Here is a 24,132-nt window from a genome sequence, read left to right as displayed (position 1 = left end):
ACACATGAAACACAAGCTCTTCACTCAAACACACTCATGAAACACAAGCTCTACACTCAAACACACACATGAAACACAAGCTCTTCACTCAAACACACACACGAAACACAAGCTCTTCACTCAAACACACACACGAAACACAAGCTCTTCACTCAAACACACACATGATGCACAAGCTCTTCACTCAAACACACACATGATGCACAAGCTCTTCACTCAAACACACACATGATGCACAAGCTCTTCACTCAAACACACACATGAAACACAAGCTCTTCACTCAAACACACACATGAAACACAAGCTCTTCACTCAAACACACACATGATGCACAAGCTCTTCCCTCAAACACACACATGAAACACAAGCTCTTCACTCAAACACACACACGAAACACAAGCTCTTCACTCAAACACACACATGAAACACAAGCTCTACACTCAAACACACACATGAAACACAAGCTCTTCACTCAAACACACTCATGAAACACAAGCTCTACACTCAAACACACACATGAAACACAAGCGCTTCACTCAAACACACACATGAAACACAAGCTCTTCACTCAAACACACTCATGAAACACAAGCTCTTCACTCAAACACACACATGAAACACAAGCTCTTCACTCAAACACACTCATGAAACAAGCTCTACACTCAAACACACACATGAAACACAAGCTCTTCACTCAAACACACACATGAAACACAAGCTCTTCACTCAAACACACTCATGAAACACAAGCTCTTCACTCAAACACACTCATGAAACACAAGCTCTTCCCTCAAACACACTCATGAAACACAAGCTCTACACTCAAACACACTCATGAAACACAAGCTCTTCACTCAAACACACACACGAAACACAAGCTCTTCACTCAAACAAACACATGAAACACAAGCTCTACACTCAAACACACACATGATGCACAAGCTCTTCACTCAAACACACACATGATGCACAAGCTCTTCACTCAAACACACACATGAAACACAAGCTCTTCACTCAAACACACACATGAAACACAAGCTCTTCACTCAAACACACACATGATACACTAGCTCTTCCCTCAAACACACACATGAAACACAAGCTCTTCACTCAAACACACACATGAAACACAAGCTCTTCACTCAAACACACACATGATGCACAAGCTCTTCACTCAAACACACACATGATGCACAAGCTCTTCACTCAAACACACACATGAAACACAAGCTCTTCACTCAAACACACACATGAAACACAAGCTCTTCACTCAAACACACACATGATACACTAGCTCTTCCCTCAAACACACACATGAAACACAAGCTCTTCACTCAAACACACACATGATGCACACGCTCTTCCCTCAAACACACACATGATACACTAGCTCTTCCCTCAAACACACACATGAAACACAAGCTCTTCACTCAAACACACACATGATGCACAATCTCTTCACTCAAACACACACACGATACACAAGCTCTACACTCAAACACACACATGAAACACAAGCTCTTCACTCAAACACACACATGAAACACAAGCTCTACACTCAAACACACACACGATACACAAGCTCTACACTCAAACACACACATGAAACACAAGCTCTACACTCAAACACACACATGAAACACAAGCTCTTCACTCAAACACACACATGATGCACACGCTCTTCCCTCAAACACACACATGATACACTAGCTCTTCCCTCAAACACACACATGAAACACAAGCTCTTCACTCAAACACACACATGAAACACAAGCTCTACACTCAAACACACACATGAAACACAAGCTCTTCACTCAAACACACACATGATGCACAAGCTCTTCACTCAAACACACACATGAAACACAAGCTCTTCACTCAAACACACACATGATGCACAAGCTCTTCACTCAAACACACACATGAAACACAAGCTCTTCACTCAAACACACACATGATGCACAAGCTCTTCACTCAAACACACACATGAAACACAAGCTCTTCACTCAAACACACACATGATGCACAAGCTCTTCACTCAAACACACACATGATGCACAAGCTCTTCACTCAAACACACACATGATGCACAAGCTCTTCACTCAAACACACACATGAAACACAAGCTCTTCACTCAAACACACACATGAAACACAAGCTCTTCACTCAAACACACTCATGAAACACAAGCTCTTCACTCAAACACACACATGATGCACAAGCTCTTCACTCAAACACACACATGAAACACAAGCTCTTCACTCAAACACACACATGATGCACAAGCTCTTCACTCAAACACACACATGAAACACAAGCTCTTCACTCAAACACACACATGAAACACAAGCTCTTCACTCAAACACACACATGAAACACAAGCTCTTCCCTCAAACACACTCATGATACACAAGCTCTTCACTCAAACACACACATGAAACACAAGCTCTTCACTCAAACACACTCATGAAACACAAGCTCTTCCCTCAAACACACACATGAAACACAAGCTCTACACTCAAACACACACACGATACACAAGCTCTTCCCTCAAACACACACATGAAACACAAGCTCTTCACTCAAACACACACACACGATACACAAGCTCTTCACTCAAACACACACATGAAACACAAGATCTTCACTCAAACACACACATGAAACACAAGCTCTTCACTCAAACACACACATGAAACACAAGCTCTTCACTCAAACACACACATGATGCACAAGCTCTTCCCTCAAACACACACATGAAACACAAGCTCTTCACTCAAACACACACACGAAACACAAGCTCTTCACTCAAACACACACATGAAACACAAGCTCTACACTCAAACACACACATGAAACACAAGCTCTTCACTCAAACACACTCATGAAACACAAGCTCTACACTCAAACACACACATGAAACACAAGCTCTTCACTCAAACACACACATGAAACACAAGCTCTTCACTCAAACACACTCATGAAACACAAGCTCTACACTCAAACACACTCATGAAACACAAGCTCTTCACTCAAACACACACATGAAACACAAGCTCTTCACTCAAACACACTCATGAAACACAAGCTCTACACTCAAACACACACATGAAACACAAGCTCTTCACTCAAACACACACATGAAACACAAGCTCTTCACTCAAACACACTCATGAAACACAAGCTCTTCACTCAAACACACTCATGAAACACAAGCTCTACACTCAAACACACACATGATGCACAAGCTCTTCACTCAAACACACACATGAAACACAAGCTCTTCACTCAAACACACACATGAAACACAAGCTCTACACTCAAACACACACATGAAACACAAGCTCTTCCCTCAAACACACTCATGAAACACAAGCTCTACACTCAAACACACTCATGAAACACAAGCTCTTCACTCAAACACACACATGAAACACAAGCTCTTCACTCAAACACACTCATGAAACACAAGCTCTTCACTCAAACACAAACACGAAACACAAGCTCTTCACTCAAACACACACATGAAACACAAGCTCTACACTCAAACACACACATGAAACACTAGCTCTACACTCAAACACACTCATGAAACACAAGCTCTTCACTCAAACACACACATGAAACACAAGCTCTACACTCAAACACACACATGAAACACAAGCTCTTCCCTCAAACACACTCATGAAACACAAGCTCTACACTCAAACACACACATGAAACACAAGCTCTTCACTCAAACACACTCATGAAACACAAGCTCTACACTCAAACACACACATGAAACACAAGCTCTTCACTCAAACACACTCATGAAACACAAGCTCTTCACTCAAACACACACATGAAACACAAGCTCTACACTCAAACACACACACGAAACACAAGCTCTTCACTCAAACACACACATGAAACACAAGCTCTACACTCAAACACACACATGAAACACAAGCTCTTCACTCAAACACACTCATGAAACACAAGCTCTTCACTCAAACACACACATGAAACACAAGCTCTACACTCAAACACACACATGAAACACAAGCTCTTCCCTCAAACACACTCATGAAACACAAGCTCTACACTCAAACACACTCATGAAACACAAGCTCTTCACTCAAACACACACATGAAACACAAGCTCTTCACTCAAACACACTCATGAAACACAAGCTCTTCACTCAAACACAAACACGAAACACAAGCTCTTCACTCAAACACACACATGATACACAAGCTCTACACTCAAACACACACATGATGCACAAGCTCTTCACTCAAACACACACATGATACACAAGCTCTACACTCAAACACACACATGATGCACAAGCTCTTCACTCAAACACACTCATGAAACACAAGCTCTTCACTCAAACACAAACACGAAACACAAGCTCTTCACTCAAACACACACATGAAACACAAGCTCTACACTCAAACACACACATGATGCACAAGCTCTTCACTCAAACACACACATGATGCACAAGCTCTTCACTCAAACACACACATGAAACACAAGCTCTTCACTCAAACACACACATGAAACACAAGCTCTTCACTCAAACACACACATGATACACTAGCTCTTCCCTCAAACACACACATGAAACACAAGCTCTTCACTCAAACACACACATGATGCACACGCTCTTCCCTCAAACACACACATGATACACTAGCTCTTCCCTCAAACACACACATATCAAACACAAGCTCTTCACTCAAACACACACATGATGCACAATCTCTTCACTCAAACACACACACGATACACAAGCTCTACACTCAAACACACACATGAAACACAAGCTCTTCACTCAAACACACACATGAAACACAAGCTCTACACTCAAACACACACACGATACACAAGCTCTACACTCAAACACACACATGAAACACAAGCTCTACACTCAAACACACACATGAAACACAAGCTCTTCACTCAAACACACACATGATGCACAAGCTCTTCACTCAAACACACACATGAAACACAAGCTCTTCACTCAAACACACACATGATGCACAAGCTCTTCACTCAAACACACTCATGAAACACAAGCTCTTCACTCAAACACACACATGATGCACAAGCTCTTCACTCAAACACACACATGAAACACAAGCTCTTCACTCAAACACACACATGATGCACAAGCTCTTCACTCAAACACACACATGAAACACAAGCTCTTCACTCAAACACACATGAAACACAAGCTCTTCACTCACACACACATGAAACACAAGCTCTTCCCTCAAACACACTCATGATACACAAGCTCTTCACTCAAACACACACATGAAACACAAGCTCTTCACTCAAACACACTCATGAAACACAAGCTCTTCACTCAAACACACACATGATGCACAAGCTCTTCACTCAAACACACACATGAAACACAAGCTCTTCACTCAAACACACACATGAAACACAAGCTCTTCACTCAAACACACATGAAACACAAGCTCTTCACTCAAACAAACACATGATGCACAAGCTCTTCACTCAAACACACACGAAACACAAGCTCTTCACTCAAACACACGAAACACAAGCTCTTCACTCAAACACACACATGAAACACAAGCTCTACACTCAAACACACACATGATGCACAAGCTCTTCACTCAAACACACACATGAAACACAAGCTCTTCACTCAAACACACACACGAAACACGAGCTCTTCCCTCAAACACTCATGAAACACAAGCTCTTCACTCAAACAAACACATGATGCACAAGCTCTTCACTCAAACACACACGAAACACAAGCTCTTCACTCAAACACACGAAACACAAGCTCTTCACTCAAACACACACATGAAACACAAGCTCTACACTCAAACACACACATGATGCACAAGCTCTTCACTCAAACACACACATGAAACACAAGCTCTTCACTCAAACACACACACGAAACACGAACTCTTCCCTCAAACACTCATGAAACACAAGCTCTTCACTCAAACACACACATGATGCACAAGCTCTTCACTCAAACACACACATGAAACACAAGCTCTTCACTCAAACACACACACGAAACACGAGCTCTTCCCTCAAACACTCATGAAACACAAGCTCTTCACTCAAACACACACATGATGCACAAGCTCTTCACTCAAACACACACATGATGCACAAGCTCTTCACTCAAACACACACATGAAACACAAGCTCTTCACTCAAACACACACATGATGCACAAGCTCTTCACTCAAACACACACATGAAACACGAACTCTTCACTCAAACACACACATGAAACACAAGCTCTTCCCTCAAACACACACACGATACACAAGCTCTTCACTCAAACACACATGAAACACAAGCTCTTCACTCAAACACACACATGAAACACAAGCTCTTCACTCAAACACACACATGATGCACAAGCTCTTCACTCAAACACACACATGAAACACAAGCTCTACACTCAAACACACACATGATACACAAGCTCTACACTCAAACACACACATGAAACACAAGCTCTACACTCAAACACACACACGAAACACAAGCTCTTCACTCAAACACACACACGATACACAAGCTCTTCCCTCAAACACACACATGAAACACGAACTCTTCACTCAAACACACACATGAAACACAAGCTCTACACTCAAACACACACACGATACACAAGCTCTTCCCTCAAACACACACATGAAACACGAACTCTTCACTCAAACACACACATGATACACAAGCTCTTCACTCAAACACACACATGAAACACAAGCTCTACACTCAAACACACACATGAAACACAAGCTCTTCACTCAAACACACACACGATACACAAGCTCTTCCCTCAAACACACACATGAAACACGAACTCTTCACTCAAACACACACATGAAACACAAGCTCTACACTCAAACACACACACGAAACACGAGCTCTTCCCTCAAACACACACATGAAACACAAAATCTTCACTCAAACACACACGATACACTAGCTCTTCCCTCAAACACACACATGAAACACAAGCTCTTCACTCAAACACACACATGAAACACAAGCTCTTCCCTCAAACACACACACGATACACAAGCTCTTCACTCAAACACACACATGAAACACAAGCTCTTCACTCAAACACACACATGATGCACAAGCTCTTCACTCAAACACACACATGATGCACAAGCTCTTCCCTCAAACACACTCATGAAACACAAGCTCTTCACTCAAACACACACATGATACACAAGCTCTTCACTCAAACACACACATGATGCACAAGCTCTTCACTCAAACACACACATGATGCACAAGCTCTTCACTCAAACACACACATGATGCACAAGCTCTTCACTCAAACACACACATGAAACACAAGCTCTTCACTCAAACACACACATGATGCACAAGCTCTTCACTCAAACACACACATGATGCACAAGCTCTTCACTCAAACACACACATGATGCACAAGCTCTTCACTCAAACACACACATGAAACACAAGCTCTTCCCTCAAACACACACACGATACACAAGCTCTACACTCAAACACACACATGAAACACAAGCTCTACACTCAAACACACACACATGAAACACAAGCTCTACACTCAAACACACACATGATGCACAAGCTCTTCACTCAAACACACACATGAAACACAAGCTCTTCCCTCAAACACACACGAAACACACGCTCTTCACTCAAACACACACATGATGCACAAGCTCTTCCCTCAAACACACACGAAACACACGCTCTTCACTCAAACACACACATGATGCACAAGCTCTTCACTCAAACACACACACATGAAACACAAGCTCTACACTCAAACACACACATGATGCACAAGCTCTTCACTCAAACACACACATGAAACACAAGCTCTTCACTCAAACACACATGAAACACAAGCTCTTCACTCAAACACACACATGAAACACAAGCTCTTCCCTCAAACACACTCATGATACACAAGCTCTTCACTCAAACACACACATGAAACACAAGCTCTTCACTCAAACACACTCATGAAACACAAGCTCTTCACTCAAACACACACATGATGCACAAGCTCTTCACTCAAACACACACATGAAACACAAGCTCTTCACTCAAACACACACATGAAACACAAGCTCTTCACTCAAACACACATGAAACACAAGCTCTTCACTCAAACAAACACATGATGCACAAGCTCTTCACTCAAACACACACGAAACACAAGCTCTTCACTCAAACACACGAAACACAAGCTCTTCACTCAAACACACGCATGAAACACAAGCTCTACACTCAAACACACACATGATGCACAAGCTCTTCACTCAAACACACACATGAAACACAAGCTCTTCACTCAAACACACACACGAAACACGAGCTCTTCCCTCAAACACTCATGAAACACAAGCTCTTCACTCAAACACACACGAAACACAAGCTCTTCACTCAAACACACGAAACACAAGCTCTTCACTCAAACACACACATGAAACACAAGCTCTACACTCAAACACACACATGATGCACAAGCTCTTCACTCAAACACACACATGAAACACAAGCTCTTCACTCAAACACACACACGAAACACGAACTCTTCCCTCAAACACTCATGAAACACAAGCTCTTCACTCAAACACACACATGATGCACAAGCTCTTCACTCAAACACACACATGAAACACAAGCTCTTCACTCAAACACACACACGAAACACGAACTCTTCCGTAAAACACTCATGAAACACAAGCTCTTCACTCAAACACACACATGATGCACAAGCTCTTCACTCAAACACACACATGAAACACAAGCTCTTCACTCAAACACACACACGAAACACGAGCTCTTCCCTCAAACACTCATGAAACACAAGCTCTTCACTCAAACACACACATGATGCACAAGCTCTTCACTCAAACACACACATGATGCACAAGCTCTTCACTCAAACACACACATGAAACACAAGCTCTTCACTCAAACACACACATGATGCACAAGCTCTTCACTCAAACACACACATGAAACACGAACTCTTCACTCAAACACACACATGAAACACAAGCTCTTCCCTCAAACACACACACGATACACAAGCTCTTCACTCAAACACACATGAAACACAAGCTCTTCACTCAAACACACACATGAAACACAAGCTCTTCACTCAAACACACACATGATGCACAAGCTCTTCACTCAAACACACACATGAAACACAAGCTCTACACTCAAACACACACATGATACACAAGCTCTACACTCAAACACACACATGAAACACAAGCTCTACACTCAAACACACACACGAAACACAAGCTCTTCACTCAAACACACACACGATACACAAGCTCTTCCCTCAAACACACACATGAAACACGAACTCTTCACTCAAACACACACATGAAACACAAGCTCTACACTCAAACACACACACGATACACAAGCTCTTCCCTCAAACACACACATGAAACACGAACTCTTCACTCAAACACACACATGATACACAAGCTCTTCACTCAAACACACACATGAAACACAAGCTCTACACTCAAACACACACATGAAACACAAGCTCTTCACTCAAACACACACACGATACACAAGCTCTTCCCTCAAACACACACATGAAACACGAACTCTTCACTCAAACACACACATGAAACACAAGCTCTACACTCAAACACACACACGAAACACAAGCTCTTCCCTCAAACACACACATGAAACACAAAATCTTCACTCAAACACACACGATACACTAGCTCTTCCCTCAAACACACACATGAAACACAAGCTCTTCACTCAAACACACACATGAAACACAAGCTCTTCCCTCAAACACACACATGAAACACAAGCTCTTCACTCAAACACACACACGATACACAAGCTCTTCACTCAAACACACACATGAAACACAAGCTCTTCACTCAAACACACACATGATGCACAAGCTCTTCACTCAAACACACACATGATGCACAAGCTCTTCCCTCAAACACACTCATGAAACACAAGCTCTTCACTCAAACACACACATGATACACAAGCTCTTCACTCAAACACACTCATGAAACACAAGCTCTTCACTCAAACACACACATGATGCACAAGCTCTTCACTCAAACACACACATGATGCACAAGCTCTTCACTCAAACACACACATGATGCACAAGCTCTTCACTCAAACACACACATGATGCACAAGCTCTTCACTCAAACACACACATGAAACACAAGCTCTTCACTCAAACACACACATGATGCACAAGCTCTTCACTCAAACACACACATGATGCACAAGCTCTTCACTCAAACACACACATGATGCACAAGCTCTTCACTCAAACACACACATGAAACACAAGCTCTTCCCTCAAACACACACACGATACACAAGCTCTACACTCAAACACACACATGAAACACAAGCTCTACACTCAAACACACACACATGAAACACAAGCTCTACACTCAAACACACACATGATGCACAAGCTCTTCACTCAAACACACACATGAAACACAAGCTCTTCCCTCAAACACACACGAAACACACGCTCTTCACTCAAACACACACACATGATGCACAAGCTCTTCCCTCAAACACACACGAAACACACGCTCTTCACTCAAACACACACATGATGCACAAGCTCTTCACTCAAACACACACACATGAAACACAAGCTCTACACTCAAACACACACATGATGCACAAGCTCTTCACTCAAACACACACATGAAACACAAGCTCTTCCCTCAAACACACACGAAACACACGCTCTTCACTCAAACACACACATGAAACACAAGCTCTACACTCAAACACACACATGAAACAAAAGCTCTTCACTCAAACACACACATGAAACACAAGCTCTTCCCTCAAACACACTCATGAAACACAAGCTCTACACTCAAACACACACATGAAACACAAGCTCTACACTCAAACACACACATGAAACACAAGCTCTTCCCTCAAACACACACATGAAACACAAGCTCTTCCCTCAAACACACACATGAAACACAAGCTCTTCACTCAAACACACATGATACACAAGCTCTTCCCTCAAACACACACATGAAACACAAGCTCTTCACTCAAACACACATGATACACAAGCTCTTCCCTCAAACACACACATGAAACACAAGCTCTACACTCAAACACACACATGAAACACAAGCTCTTCCCTCAAACACACACACGATACACAAGCTCTTCACTCAAACACACACATGATGCACAAGCTCTTCACTCAATCACACATGAAACACAAGCTCTTCACTCAAACACACACACGATACACAAGCTCTTCACTCAAACACACACATGAAACACAAGCTCTTCCCTCAAACACACACACGATACACAAGCTCTTCACTCAAACACACACATGAAACACAAGCTCTACACTCAAACACACACATGAAACACAAGCTCTTCACTCAAACACACACATGAAACACAAGCTCTTCCCTCAAACACACTCATGAAACACAAGCTCTACACTCAATCACACGCATGAAACACAAGCTCTTCCCTCAAACACACACACGATACACAAGCTCTTCACTCAAACACACACATGATGCACAAGCTCTTCACTCAATCACACTCATGAAACACAAGCTCTTCCCTCAAACACACACACGATACACAAGCTCTACACTCAAACACACACACGATACACAAGCTCTTCACTCAAACACACACATGAAACACAAGCTCTTCACTCAAACACACACACGATACACAAGCTCTACACTCAAACACACACACGATACACAAGCTCTTCACTCAAACACACACATGAAACACAAGCTCTTCACTCAAACACACACAAGAAACACAAGCTCTACACTCAAACACACTCATGAAACACAAGCTCTTCACTCAAACACACACAAGAAACACAAGCTCTTCCCTCAAACACACACATGAAACACAAGCTCTTCACTCAAACACACACACGATACACAAGCTCTACACTCAATCACACACATGATACACAAGCTCTTCACTCAAACACACACACGATACACAAGCTCTACACTCAAACACACACACACACGATACACAAGCTCTTCACTCAAACACACACATGAAACACAAGCTCTTCACTCAAACACACACATGAAACACAAGCTCTTCACTCAAACACACACATGAAACACAAGCTCTTCCCTCAAACACACTCATGAATACAAGCTCTTCACTCAAACACACACACGATACACAAGCTCTTCACTCAAACACACACATGAAACACAAGCTCTTCACTCAAACACACACATGAAACACAAGCTCTTCACTCAAACACACACATGATACACAAGCTCTACACTCAAACACACACACGATACACAAGCTCTTCCCTCAAACACACACATGATGCACAAGCTCTTCACTCAAACACACACATGAAACACAAGCTCTTCACTCAAACACACTCATGAAACACAAGCTCTTCCCTCAAACACACACACGATACACAAGCTCTTCCCTCAAACACACACATGAAACACAAGCTCTACACTCAAACACACACATGAAACACAAGCTCTTCCCTCAAACACACACATGAAACACAAGCTCTTCCCTCAAACACACTCATGAAACACAAGCTCTACACTCAAACACACACATGAAACACAAGCTCTTCCCTCAAACACACTCATGATACACAAGCTCTTCACTCAAACACACACATGAAACACAAGCTCTTCACTCAAACACACTCATGAAACACAAGCTCTTCCCTCAAACACACACATGATGCACAAGCTCTTCACTCAAACACACACATGAAACACAAGCTCTTCCCTCAAACACACACATGAAACACAAGCTCTTCACTCAAACACACACATGAAACACAAGCTCTACACTCAAACACACACATGAAACACAAGCTCTTCACTCAAACACACACATGAAACACAAGCTCTACACTCAAACACACACATGATGCACAAGCTCTACACTCAAACACACACATGATGCACAAGCTCTTCACTCAAACACACACATGAAACACAAGCTCTTCCCTCAAACACACACATGAAACACAAGCTCTTCCCTCAAACACACACATGAAACACAAGCTCTTCACTCAAACACACACATGAAACACAAGCTCTACACTCAAACACACACATGAAACACAAGCTCTACACTCAAACACACATGATATACAAGCTCTTCCCTCAAACACTCATGATACACAAGCTCTTCACTCAAACACACACATGAAACACAAGCTCTTCACTCAAACACACACACGATACACAAGCTCTTCACTCAAACACACACATGAAACACAAGCTCTACACTCAAACACACATGAAACACAAGCTCTTCCCTCAAACACACACATGAAACACAAGCTCTACACTCAAACACACACATGAAACAAAAGCTCTTCACTCAAACACACACATGAAACACAAGCTCTTCCCTCAAACACACTCATGAAACACAAGCTCTACACTCAAACACACACATGAAACACAAGCTCTACACTCAAACACACACATGAAACACAAGCTCTTCCCTCAAACACACACATGAAACACAAGCTCTTCACTCAAACACACACATGAAACACAAGCTCTTCACTCAAACACACATGATGCACAAGCTCTTCACTCAAACACACTCATGAAACACAAGCTCTACACTCAAACACACACATGAAACACAAGCTCTACACTCAAACACACACATGAAACACAAGCTCTTCCCTCAAACACACACACGATACACAAGCTCTTCACTTAAACACACACATGATGCACAAGCTCTTCACTCAATCACACATGAAACACAAGCTCTTCACTCAAACACACACACGATACACAAGCTCTTCACTCAAACACACACATGAAACACAAGCTCTTCCCTCAAACACACACACGATACACAAGCTCTTCACTCAAACACACACATGAAACACAAGCTCTTCCCTCAAACACACTCATGAAACACAAGCTCTACACTCAAACACACACACGATACACAAGCTCTTCACTCAAACACACACATGATGCACAAGCTCTTCACTCAATCACACACACGATACACAAGCTCTACACTCAATCACACACATGATACACAAGCTCTTCACTCAAACACACACACGATACACAAGCTCTACACTCAATCACACACATGATACACAAGCTCTTCACTCAAACACACACACGATACACAAGCTCTACACTCAAACACACACATGAAACACAAGCTCTACACTCAAACACACACACACACACACGATACACAAGCTCTTCACTCAAACACACACATGAAACACAAGCTCTTCCCTCAAACACACACATGAAACACAAGCTCTTCACTCAAACACACACATGAAACACAAGCTCTTCCCTCAAACACACTCATGAAACACAAGCTCTTCCCTCAAACACACTCATGAAACACAAGCTCTTCCCTCAAACACACTCATGAAACACAAGCTCTACACTCAAACACACACATGAAACACAAGCTCTACACTCAAACACACACACGATACACAAGCTCTTCACTCAATCACACACACGATACACAAGCTCTACACTCAATCACACACATGATACACAAGCTCTTCACTCAAACACACACACGATACACAAGCTCTACACTCAATCACACACATGATACACAAGCTCTACACTCAATCACACACACGATACACAAGCTCTACACTCAATCACACACATGATACACAAGCTCTTCACTCAAACACACACATGATACACAAGCTCTTCACTCAAACACACACATGATACACAAGCTCTTCACTCAATCACACACATGATACACAAGCTCTTCACTCAAACACACACATGATACACAAGCTCTTCACTCAAACACACACATGAAACACAAGCTCTTCCCTCAAACACACACATGAAACACAAGCTCTTCACTCAAACACACACATGAAACACAAGCTCTTTCCTCAAACACACTCATGAAACACAAGCTCTACACTCAAACACACACATGAAACACAAGCTCTTCACTCAAACACACACACGATACACAAGCTCTACACTCAAACACACACATGAAACACAAGCTCTACACTCAAACACACACACACACACGATACACAAGCTCTTCACTCAAACACACACATGAAACACAAGCTCTTCCCTCAAACACACACATGAAACACAAGCTCTTCACTCAAACACACACATGAAACACAAGCTCTTCACTCAAACACACACATGAAACACAAGCTCTTCACTCAAACACACACACGATACACAAGCTCTACACTCAAACACACACATGAAACACAAGCTCTACACTCAAACACACACACACACACACGATACACAAGCTCTTCACTCAAACACACACATGAAACACAAGCTCTTCCCTCAAACACACACATGAAACACAAGCTCTTCACTCAAACACACACATGAAACACAAGCTCTTCACTCAAACACACACATGAAACACAAGCTCTTCACTCAAACACACACATGAAACACAAGCTCTTCACTCAAACACACACATGATACACAAGCTCTACACTCAAACACACACACGATACACAAGCTCTTCCCTCAAACACACACATGATGCACAAGCTCTTCACTCAAACACACACATGAAACACAAGCTCTTCACTCAAACACACTCATGAAACACAAGCTCTTCCCTCAAACACACACACGATACACAAGCTCTTCCCTCAAACACACACATGAAACACAAGCTCTACACTCAAACACACACATGAAACACAAGCTCTTCCCTCAAACACACTCATGAAACACAAGCTCTACACTCAAACACACACATGAAACACAAGCTCTACACTCAAACACACACACGATACACAAGCTCTTCCCTCAAACACACACATGAAACACAAGCTCTACACTCAAACACACACATGAAACACAAGCTCTTCCCTCAAACACACTCATGAAACACAAGCTCTACACTCAAACACACACATGAAACACAAGCTCTTCCCTCAAACACACACACGATACACAAGCTCTTCCCTCAAACACACACATGAAACACAAGCTCTACACTCAAACACACACATGAAACACAAGCTCTTCCCTCAAACACACACATGAAACACAAGCTCTTCACTCAAACACACACATGAAACACAAGCTCTTCCCTCAAACACACTCATGATACACAAGCTCTTCACTCAAACACACACATGAAACACAAGCTCTTCACTCAAACACACTCATGAAACACAAGCTCTTCCCTCAAACACACACATGATGCACAAGCTCTTCACTCAAACACACTCATGATACACAAGCTCTTCACTCAAACACACTCATGAAACACAAGCTCTTCCCTCAAACACACACATGATGCACAAGATCTTCACTCAAACACACACATGAAACACAAGCTCTTCACTCAAACACACTCATGAAACACAAGCTCTTCCCTCAAACACACACACGATACACAAGCTCTTCCCTCAAACACACACATGAAACACAAGCTCTTCCCTCAAACACACTCATGATACACAAGCTCTTCACTCAAACACACACATGAAACACAAGCTCTTCCCTCAAACACACACATGAAACACAAGCTCTACACTCAAACACACACACGATACACAAGCTCTTCCCTCAAACACACACATGAAACACAAGCTCTACACTCAAACACACTCATGAAACACAAGCTCTTCCCTCAAACACACACATGAAACACAAGCTCTTCCCTCAAACACACTCATGATACACAAGCTCTTCACTCAAACACACACATGAAACACAAGCTCTTCCCTCAAACACACACATGAAACACAAGCTCTACACTCAAACACACACACACGATACACAAGCTCTTCCCTCAAACACACACATGAAACACAAGCTCTACACTCAAACACACACATGAAACACAAGCTCTTCCCTCAAACACACACATGAAACACAAGCTCTTCACTCAAACACACACACGATACACAAGCTCTTCACTCAAACACACACATGAAACACAAGCTCTACACTCAAACACACACACGATACACAAGCTCTTCACTCAAACACACACATGAAACACAAGCTCTACACTCAAACACACACATGAAACACAAGCTCTTCACTCAAACACACACACGATACACAAGCTCTTCACTCAAACACACACATGAAACACAAGCTCTTCCCTCAAACACACTCATGATACACAAGCTCTTCACTCAAACACACACATGAAACACAAGCTCTTCCCTCAAACACACACATGAAACACAAGCTCTACACTCAAACACACACACACGATACACAAGCTCTTCCCTCAAACACACACATGAAACACAAGCTCTACACTCAAACACACACATGAAACACAAGCTCTTCCCTCAAACACACACATGAAACACAAGCTCTTCACTCAAACACACACACGATACACAAGCTCTTCACTCAAACACACACATGAAACACAAGCTCTACACTCAAACACACACACGATACACAAGCTCTTCACTCAAACACACACATGAAACACAAGCTCTTCACTCAAACACACACATGAAACACAAGCTCTTCACTCAAACACACACACGATACACAAGCTCTTCACTCAAACACACACATGAAACACAAGCTCTACACTCAAACACACACACACGATACACAAGCTCTTCCCTCAAACACACACATGAAACACAAGCTCTACACTCAAACACACACATGAAACACAAGCTCTTCCCTCAAACACACACATGAAACACAAGCTCTTCACTCAAACACACACACGATACACAAGCTCTTCACTCAAACACACACATGATGCACAAGCTCTACACTCAAACACACACATGAAACACAAGCTCTTCCCTCAAACACACACACGATACACAAGCTCTTCCCTCAAACACACACATGAAACACAAGCTCTTCACTCAAACACACACACACGATACACAAGCTCTTCCCTCAAACACACACATGAAACACAAGCTCTTCACTCAAACACACTCATGAAACACAAGCTCTTCCCTCAAACACACACATGAAACACAAGCTCTTCACTCAAACACACTCATGAAACACAAGCTCTTCACTCAAACACACACATGAAACACAAGCTCTTCACTCAAACACACACACGATACACAAGCTCTTCACTCAAACACACACATGAAACACAAGCTCTACACTCAAACACACACACACACGATACACAAGCTCTTCCCTCAAACACACACGAAACACAAGCTCTTCACTCAAACACACGATACACAAGCTCTTCCCTCAAACACACACATGAAACACAAGCTCTTCCCTCAAACACACACATGAAACACAAGCTCTTCACTCAAACACACACATGAAACACAAGCTCTACACTCAAACACACACATGAAACACAAGCTCTTCACTCAAACACACACATGAAACACAAGCTCTACACTCAAACACACACATGATGCACAAGCTCTACACTCAAACACACACATGATGCACAAGCTCTTCACTCAAACACACACATGAAACACAAGCTCTTCACTCAAACACACACATGAAACACAAGCTCTTCACTCAAACACACACATGAAACACAAGCTCTACACTCAAACACACATGATATACAAGCTCTTCCCTCAAACACTCATGATACACAAGCTCTTCACTCAAACACACACATGAAACACAAGCTCTTCACTCAAACACACACACGATACACAAGCTCTTCACTCAAACACACACATGAAACACAAGCTCTACACTCAAACACACATGAAACACAAGCTCTTCCCTCAAACACACACATGAAACACAAGCTCTACACTCAAACACACACATGAAACAAAAGCTCTTCACTCAAACACACACATGAAACACAAGCTCTTCCCTCAAACACACTCATGAAACACAAGCTCTACACTCAAACACACACATGAAACACAAGCTCTACACTCAAACACACACATGAAACACAAGCTCTTCCCTCAAACACACACATGAAACACAAGCTCTTCACTCAAACACACACATGAAACACAAGCTCTTCACTCAAACACACATGATGCACAAGCTCTTCACTCAAACACACTCATGAAACACAAGCTCTACACTCAAACACACACATGAAACACAAGCTCTACACTCAAACACACATGAAACACAAGCTCTTCCCTCAAACACACACACGATACAAAAGCTCTTCACTCAAACACACACATGATGCACAAGCTCTTCACTCAATCACACATGAAACACAAGCTCTTCACTCAAACACACACACGATACACAAGCTCTTCACTCAAACACACACATGAAACACAAGCTCTTCCCTCAAACACACACACGATACACAAGCTCTTCACTCAAACACACTCATGAAACACAAGCTCTTCCCTCAAACACACTCATGAAACACAAGCTCTACACTCAAACACACACACGATACACAAGCTCTTCACTCAAACACACACATGATGCACAAGCTCTTCACTCAATCACACACACGATACACAAGCTCTACACTCAATCACACACATGATACACAAGCTCTTCACTCAAACACACACACGATACACAAGCTCTACACTCAAACACACACATGAAACACAAGCTCTACACTCAAACACACACACACACACGATACACAAGCTCTTCACTCAAACACACACATGAAACACAAGCTCTTCCCTCAAACACACACATGAAACACAAGCTCTTCCCTCAAACACACTCATGAAACACAAGCTCTTCACTCAAACACACACATGAAACACAAGCTCTTCCCTCAAACACACTCATGAAACACAAGCTCTTCACTCAAACACACACATGAAACACAAGCTCTTCCCTCAAACACACTCATGAAACACAAGCTCTTCACTCAAACACACACACGATACACAAGCTCTTCACTCAAACACACACATGAAACACAAGCTCTTCACTCAAACACACACATGAAACACAAGCTCTTCACTCAAACACACACATGATACACAAGCTCTACACTCAAACACACACACGATACACAAGCTCTTCCCTCAAACACACACATGATGCACAAGCTCTTCACTCAAACACACACATGAAACACAAGCTCTTCACTCAAACACACTCATGAAACACAAGCTCTTCCCTCAAACACACACACGATACACAAGCTCTTCCCTCAAACACACACATGAAACACAAGCTCTACACTCAAACACACACATGAAACACAAGCTCTTCCCTCAAACACACTCATGAAACACAAGCTCTACACTCAAACACACACATGAAACACAAGCTCTTCCCTCAAACACACACATGAAACACAAGCTCTACACTCAAACACACACACGATACACAAGCTCTTCCCTCAAACACACACATGAAACACAAGCTCTACACTCAAACACACACATGAAACACAAGATCTTCCCTCAAACACACTCATGAAACACAAGCTCTACACTCAAACACACACATGAAACACAAGCTCTTCCCTCAAACACACTCATGAAACACAAGCTCTTCACTCAAACACACACACGATACACAAGCTCTTCACTCAAACACACACATGAAACACAAGCTCTTCACTCAAACACACACATGAAACACAAGATCTTCACTCAAACACACACATGAAACACAAGCTCTTCCCTCAAACACACACACGATACACAAGCTCTTCCCTCAAACACACACATGAAACACAAGCTCTACACTCAAACACACACATGAAACACAAGCTCTTCCCTCAAACACACACATGAAACACAAGCTCTACACTCAAACACACACATGAAACACAAGATCTTCCCTCAAACACACTCATGAAACACAAGCTCTACACTCAAACACACACATGAAACACAAGATCTTCACTCAAACACACACATGAAACACAAGCTCTACACTCAAACACACACATGAAACACAAGCTCCACTCAAACACACACATGAAACACAAGCTCTTCACTCAAACACACACATGAAACACAAGCTCTTCCCTCAAACACACACATGAAACACAAGCTCTTCACTCAAACACACACACGATACACAAGCTCTTCACTCAAACACACACATGAAACACAAGCTCTTCACTCAAACACACACATGAAACACAAGCTCTTCACTCAAACACACACATGAAACACAAGATCTTCACTCAAACACACACATGAAACACAAGCTCTTCCCTCAAACACACACATGAAACACAAGCTCTACACTCAAACACACACATGAAACACAAGCTCTACACTCAAACACACACATGAAACACAAGCTCTTCCCTCAAACACACACATGAAACACAAGCTCTTCCCTCAAACACACACACACACGATGCACAAGCTCTTCACTCAAACACACACACACGATACACAAGCTCTTCCCTCAAACACACACATGAAACACAAGCTCTACACTCAAACACACACATGAAACACAAGCTCTTCCCTCAAACACACACACACGATGCACAAGCTCTTCACTCAAACACACACACACGATACACAAGCTCTTCACTCAAACACACACATGAAACACAAGCTCTTCCCTCAAACACACACATGAAACACAAGCTCTACACTCAAACACACACATGAAACACAAGCTCTACACTCAAACACACACATGAAACACAAGCTCTTCCCTCAAACACACACATGAAACACAAGCTCTTCACTCAAACACACACACGATACACAAGCTCTACACTCAAACACACACACGATACACAAGCTCTTCCCTCAAACACACACATGATGCACAAGCTCTTCACTCAAACACACACATGAAACACAAGCTCTTCACTCAAACACACTCATGAAACACAAGCTCTTCCCTCAAACACACACATGATGCACAAGCTCTTCCCTCAAACACACACACGATACACAAGCTCTTCCCTCAAACACACACATGAAACACAAGCTCTTCCCTCAAACACACACATGAAACACAAGCTCTTCCCTCAAACACACACACGATACACAAGCTCTTCCCTCAAACACACACATGATGCACAAGCTCTTCCCTCAAACACACACACGATACACAAGCTCTTCCCTCAAACACACACACGATACACAAGCTCTTCCCTCAAACACACACATGATGCACAAGCTCTTCCCTCAAACACACTCATGAAACACAAGCTCTTCACTCAAACACACTCATGAAACACAAGCTCTTCCCTCAAACACACACTATGCAGAACCAGAGTCACTCCGGAATAAACCGGGATCGAGACGCTCGTCAATCTCATCATTTCAATCTTATATTTTTACTTATATTAGTTTACTTACATTTATTCATGCATTTAGTGACTTACAAAAGAGGAAGAAAAAGAGCCAAAAATATTCATAATACACACAGCCAGGTTCATCAGACACTTATTATTCATTCTATGCATATGTTTTATGATTAAAAGCCTTTACCTTGTAGAATATGCATGTTGACGAGCTCGGATTTCTCTGGTCTGCTTCTGATTTTGTGTTTTAAGTAATCTCCAGTCTGCAACATCACATATTATAAAACATTAAATATAATGAGTAGGATTTTTACACACTTTCACAAAACATCTGCTTATATCAGAATCAAATTTCATTCATAATTGAATTTGCAGCAGTGACACAATTATTGAACTGAATAATGACACTCTTTTTAGAGCTGCTTTATCCAGTAGCGTTCACAAGTTTAGGGCCGATAAGAGGATTTATTGTTTTTAATCATATTAGAGTGATTTCTGAAGGATCATGTGACACTGAAGACTGGAGTAATGATGCTGAAAATTCAGCTTTGATCACAGGAATAAATTACACTTTACTATATATTAAGAGTTGTTTTACATTCTAATAATATTTTCACTGAATTTTTGATCAAATAAATGCAGCTTTGATGAGCAGAAGAGACTTTCAGAAACATTAAAAATCTTACCGACCCCAAACCTTTGAACGATATAGTGTGTGTGAAATGCTATTTGTTTCATAACTGATGAATTTTTCCTGTTGTTCACTGTGAAGCTGCTTTGAAACACTCTGTTTTGTATAAAGCGCTGTAGAAATAAACCGGACTAAACCAAGACAATGTGCCCTATTTTAACGATCTGAAACGCAAGTATCAAGCGCGAAACGCAAGTAACTTTGTGGGCGGGTCTCGGGCGCTGTTGCTATTATACCGGCGGGATAAACGACTCTTGCGCCCGACGCAAATCTAAAATGTGTTGGTCTGAAGTCGCTTTTGGTTTTGGTTTGGGCCTAACGTGAAATAAACCAATCAGAGCGTCATCTCACATTCCCTTTAAGAGCAGGCGCGCTTGTTCCATGGCGGATCGCTATTATAACGGCGGATTTGCCAGGAGCGGTTCACAGCCGAGGAGACCGACGTTCTCGTCAGGGCCGTAAAACACAGAGAAGTGACATTGGGGATGGAGAAACACACACAGATTAGCTTCGCTTAAACAGGCGTATGATAATTTGGGTAAATGTGTAAGCTAGATTTATGCCTATTCTTTCACATCTTCATGGACACAACAATGATTTCCCTCGTGTGGTAATATTTTTCCTTGTAATTATGTATGATTTTCTAAAAATAAAAACTGCTGCGTCTGTGTAGATGAGAGAAGCAAAGTGTGTGTGTGTTGTGCACACGCTACATTATGGCCAAGCATGCGCCCTTAAAATAGCCTCTGAATAACATGAGCAACGCGCCACTGACTTTAGACGAGGTTTCTCCTGGTCAGTGGCGGAATTGTTTTCTGAAACTGCAAAATAGCACCAGGGAACGTTTGCGCCGGAACACGCCTCCTCTTTTCCCTGAACCGCCCCCGGGAGCGCAAGTTCATTCCCTAATTTACCGACGTGTGTCTGTGGAGGGAAAAGTGCAGGGAGCAGAATAGGAATGATACATGCGTCGTGTACAAAGTCAATTGCGCTGGGTGCAAGATAGGGCCCAATATATTAAAGCTGCAGTCCGTAGTTTTTCCTCTTTGTCGCCATCTCTGTTCGAAATCGGCAATTGCAGTTATTCACGTAATGATCAACTTTACGCGGGTTGTGCCTCGGCACGGCACAGCGCGGATGAATCCAGTGTTTTGAGGAG

General features: G+C 42.2%; 1 protein-coding gene across 5 annotated transcripts in view; it reads right to left on the bottom strand.

The window, feature by feature from the left end:
• The window catches only part of myocd (myocardin), a 172,213-nt gene that overhangs the window by 38,008 nt on the left and 110,073 nt on the right, over positions 1-24,132 (bottom strand). For all 5 annotated transcript variants that reach the window (XM_079851983.1, XM_079851986.1, XM_079851987.1 and 2 more), the window contains one exon: positions 22,470-22,545. In XM_079851983.1, the coding sequence (XP_079708109.1) occupies positions 22,470-22,545 (76 nt within the window). The remainder of the gene's footprint in view (positions 1-22,469; positions 22,546-24,132) is intronic.

Source organism: Squalius cephalus, assembly GCF_949319135.1.
Source record: "Squalius cephalus genome assembly, chromosome: 19".
In the NCBI taxonomy this organism is placed as follows: Eukaryota; Metazoa; Chordata; class Actinopteri; order Cypriniformes; family Leuciscidae; genus Squalius; species Squalius cephalus.
This window is presented reverse-complemented; position numbering and strand designations above follow the sequence as displayed.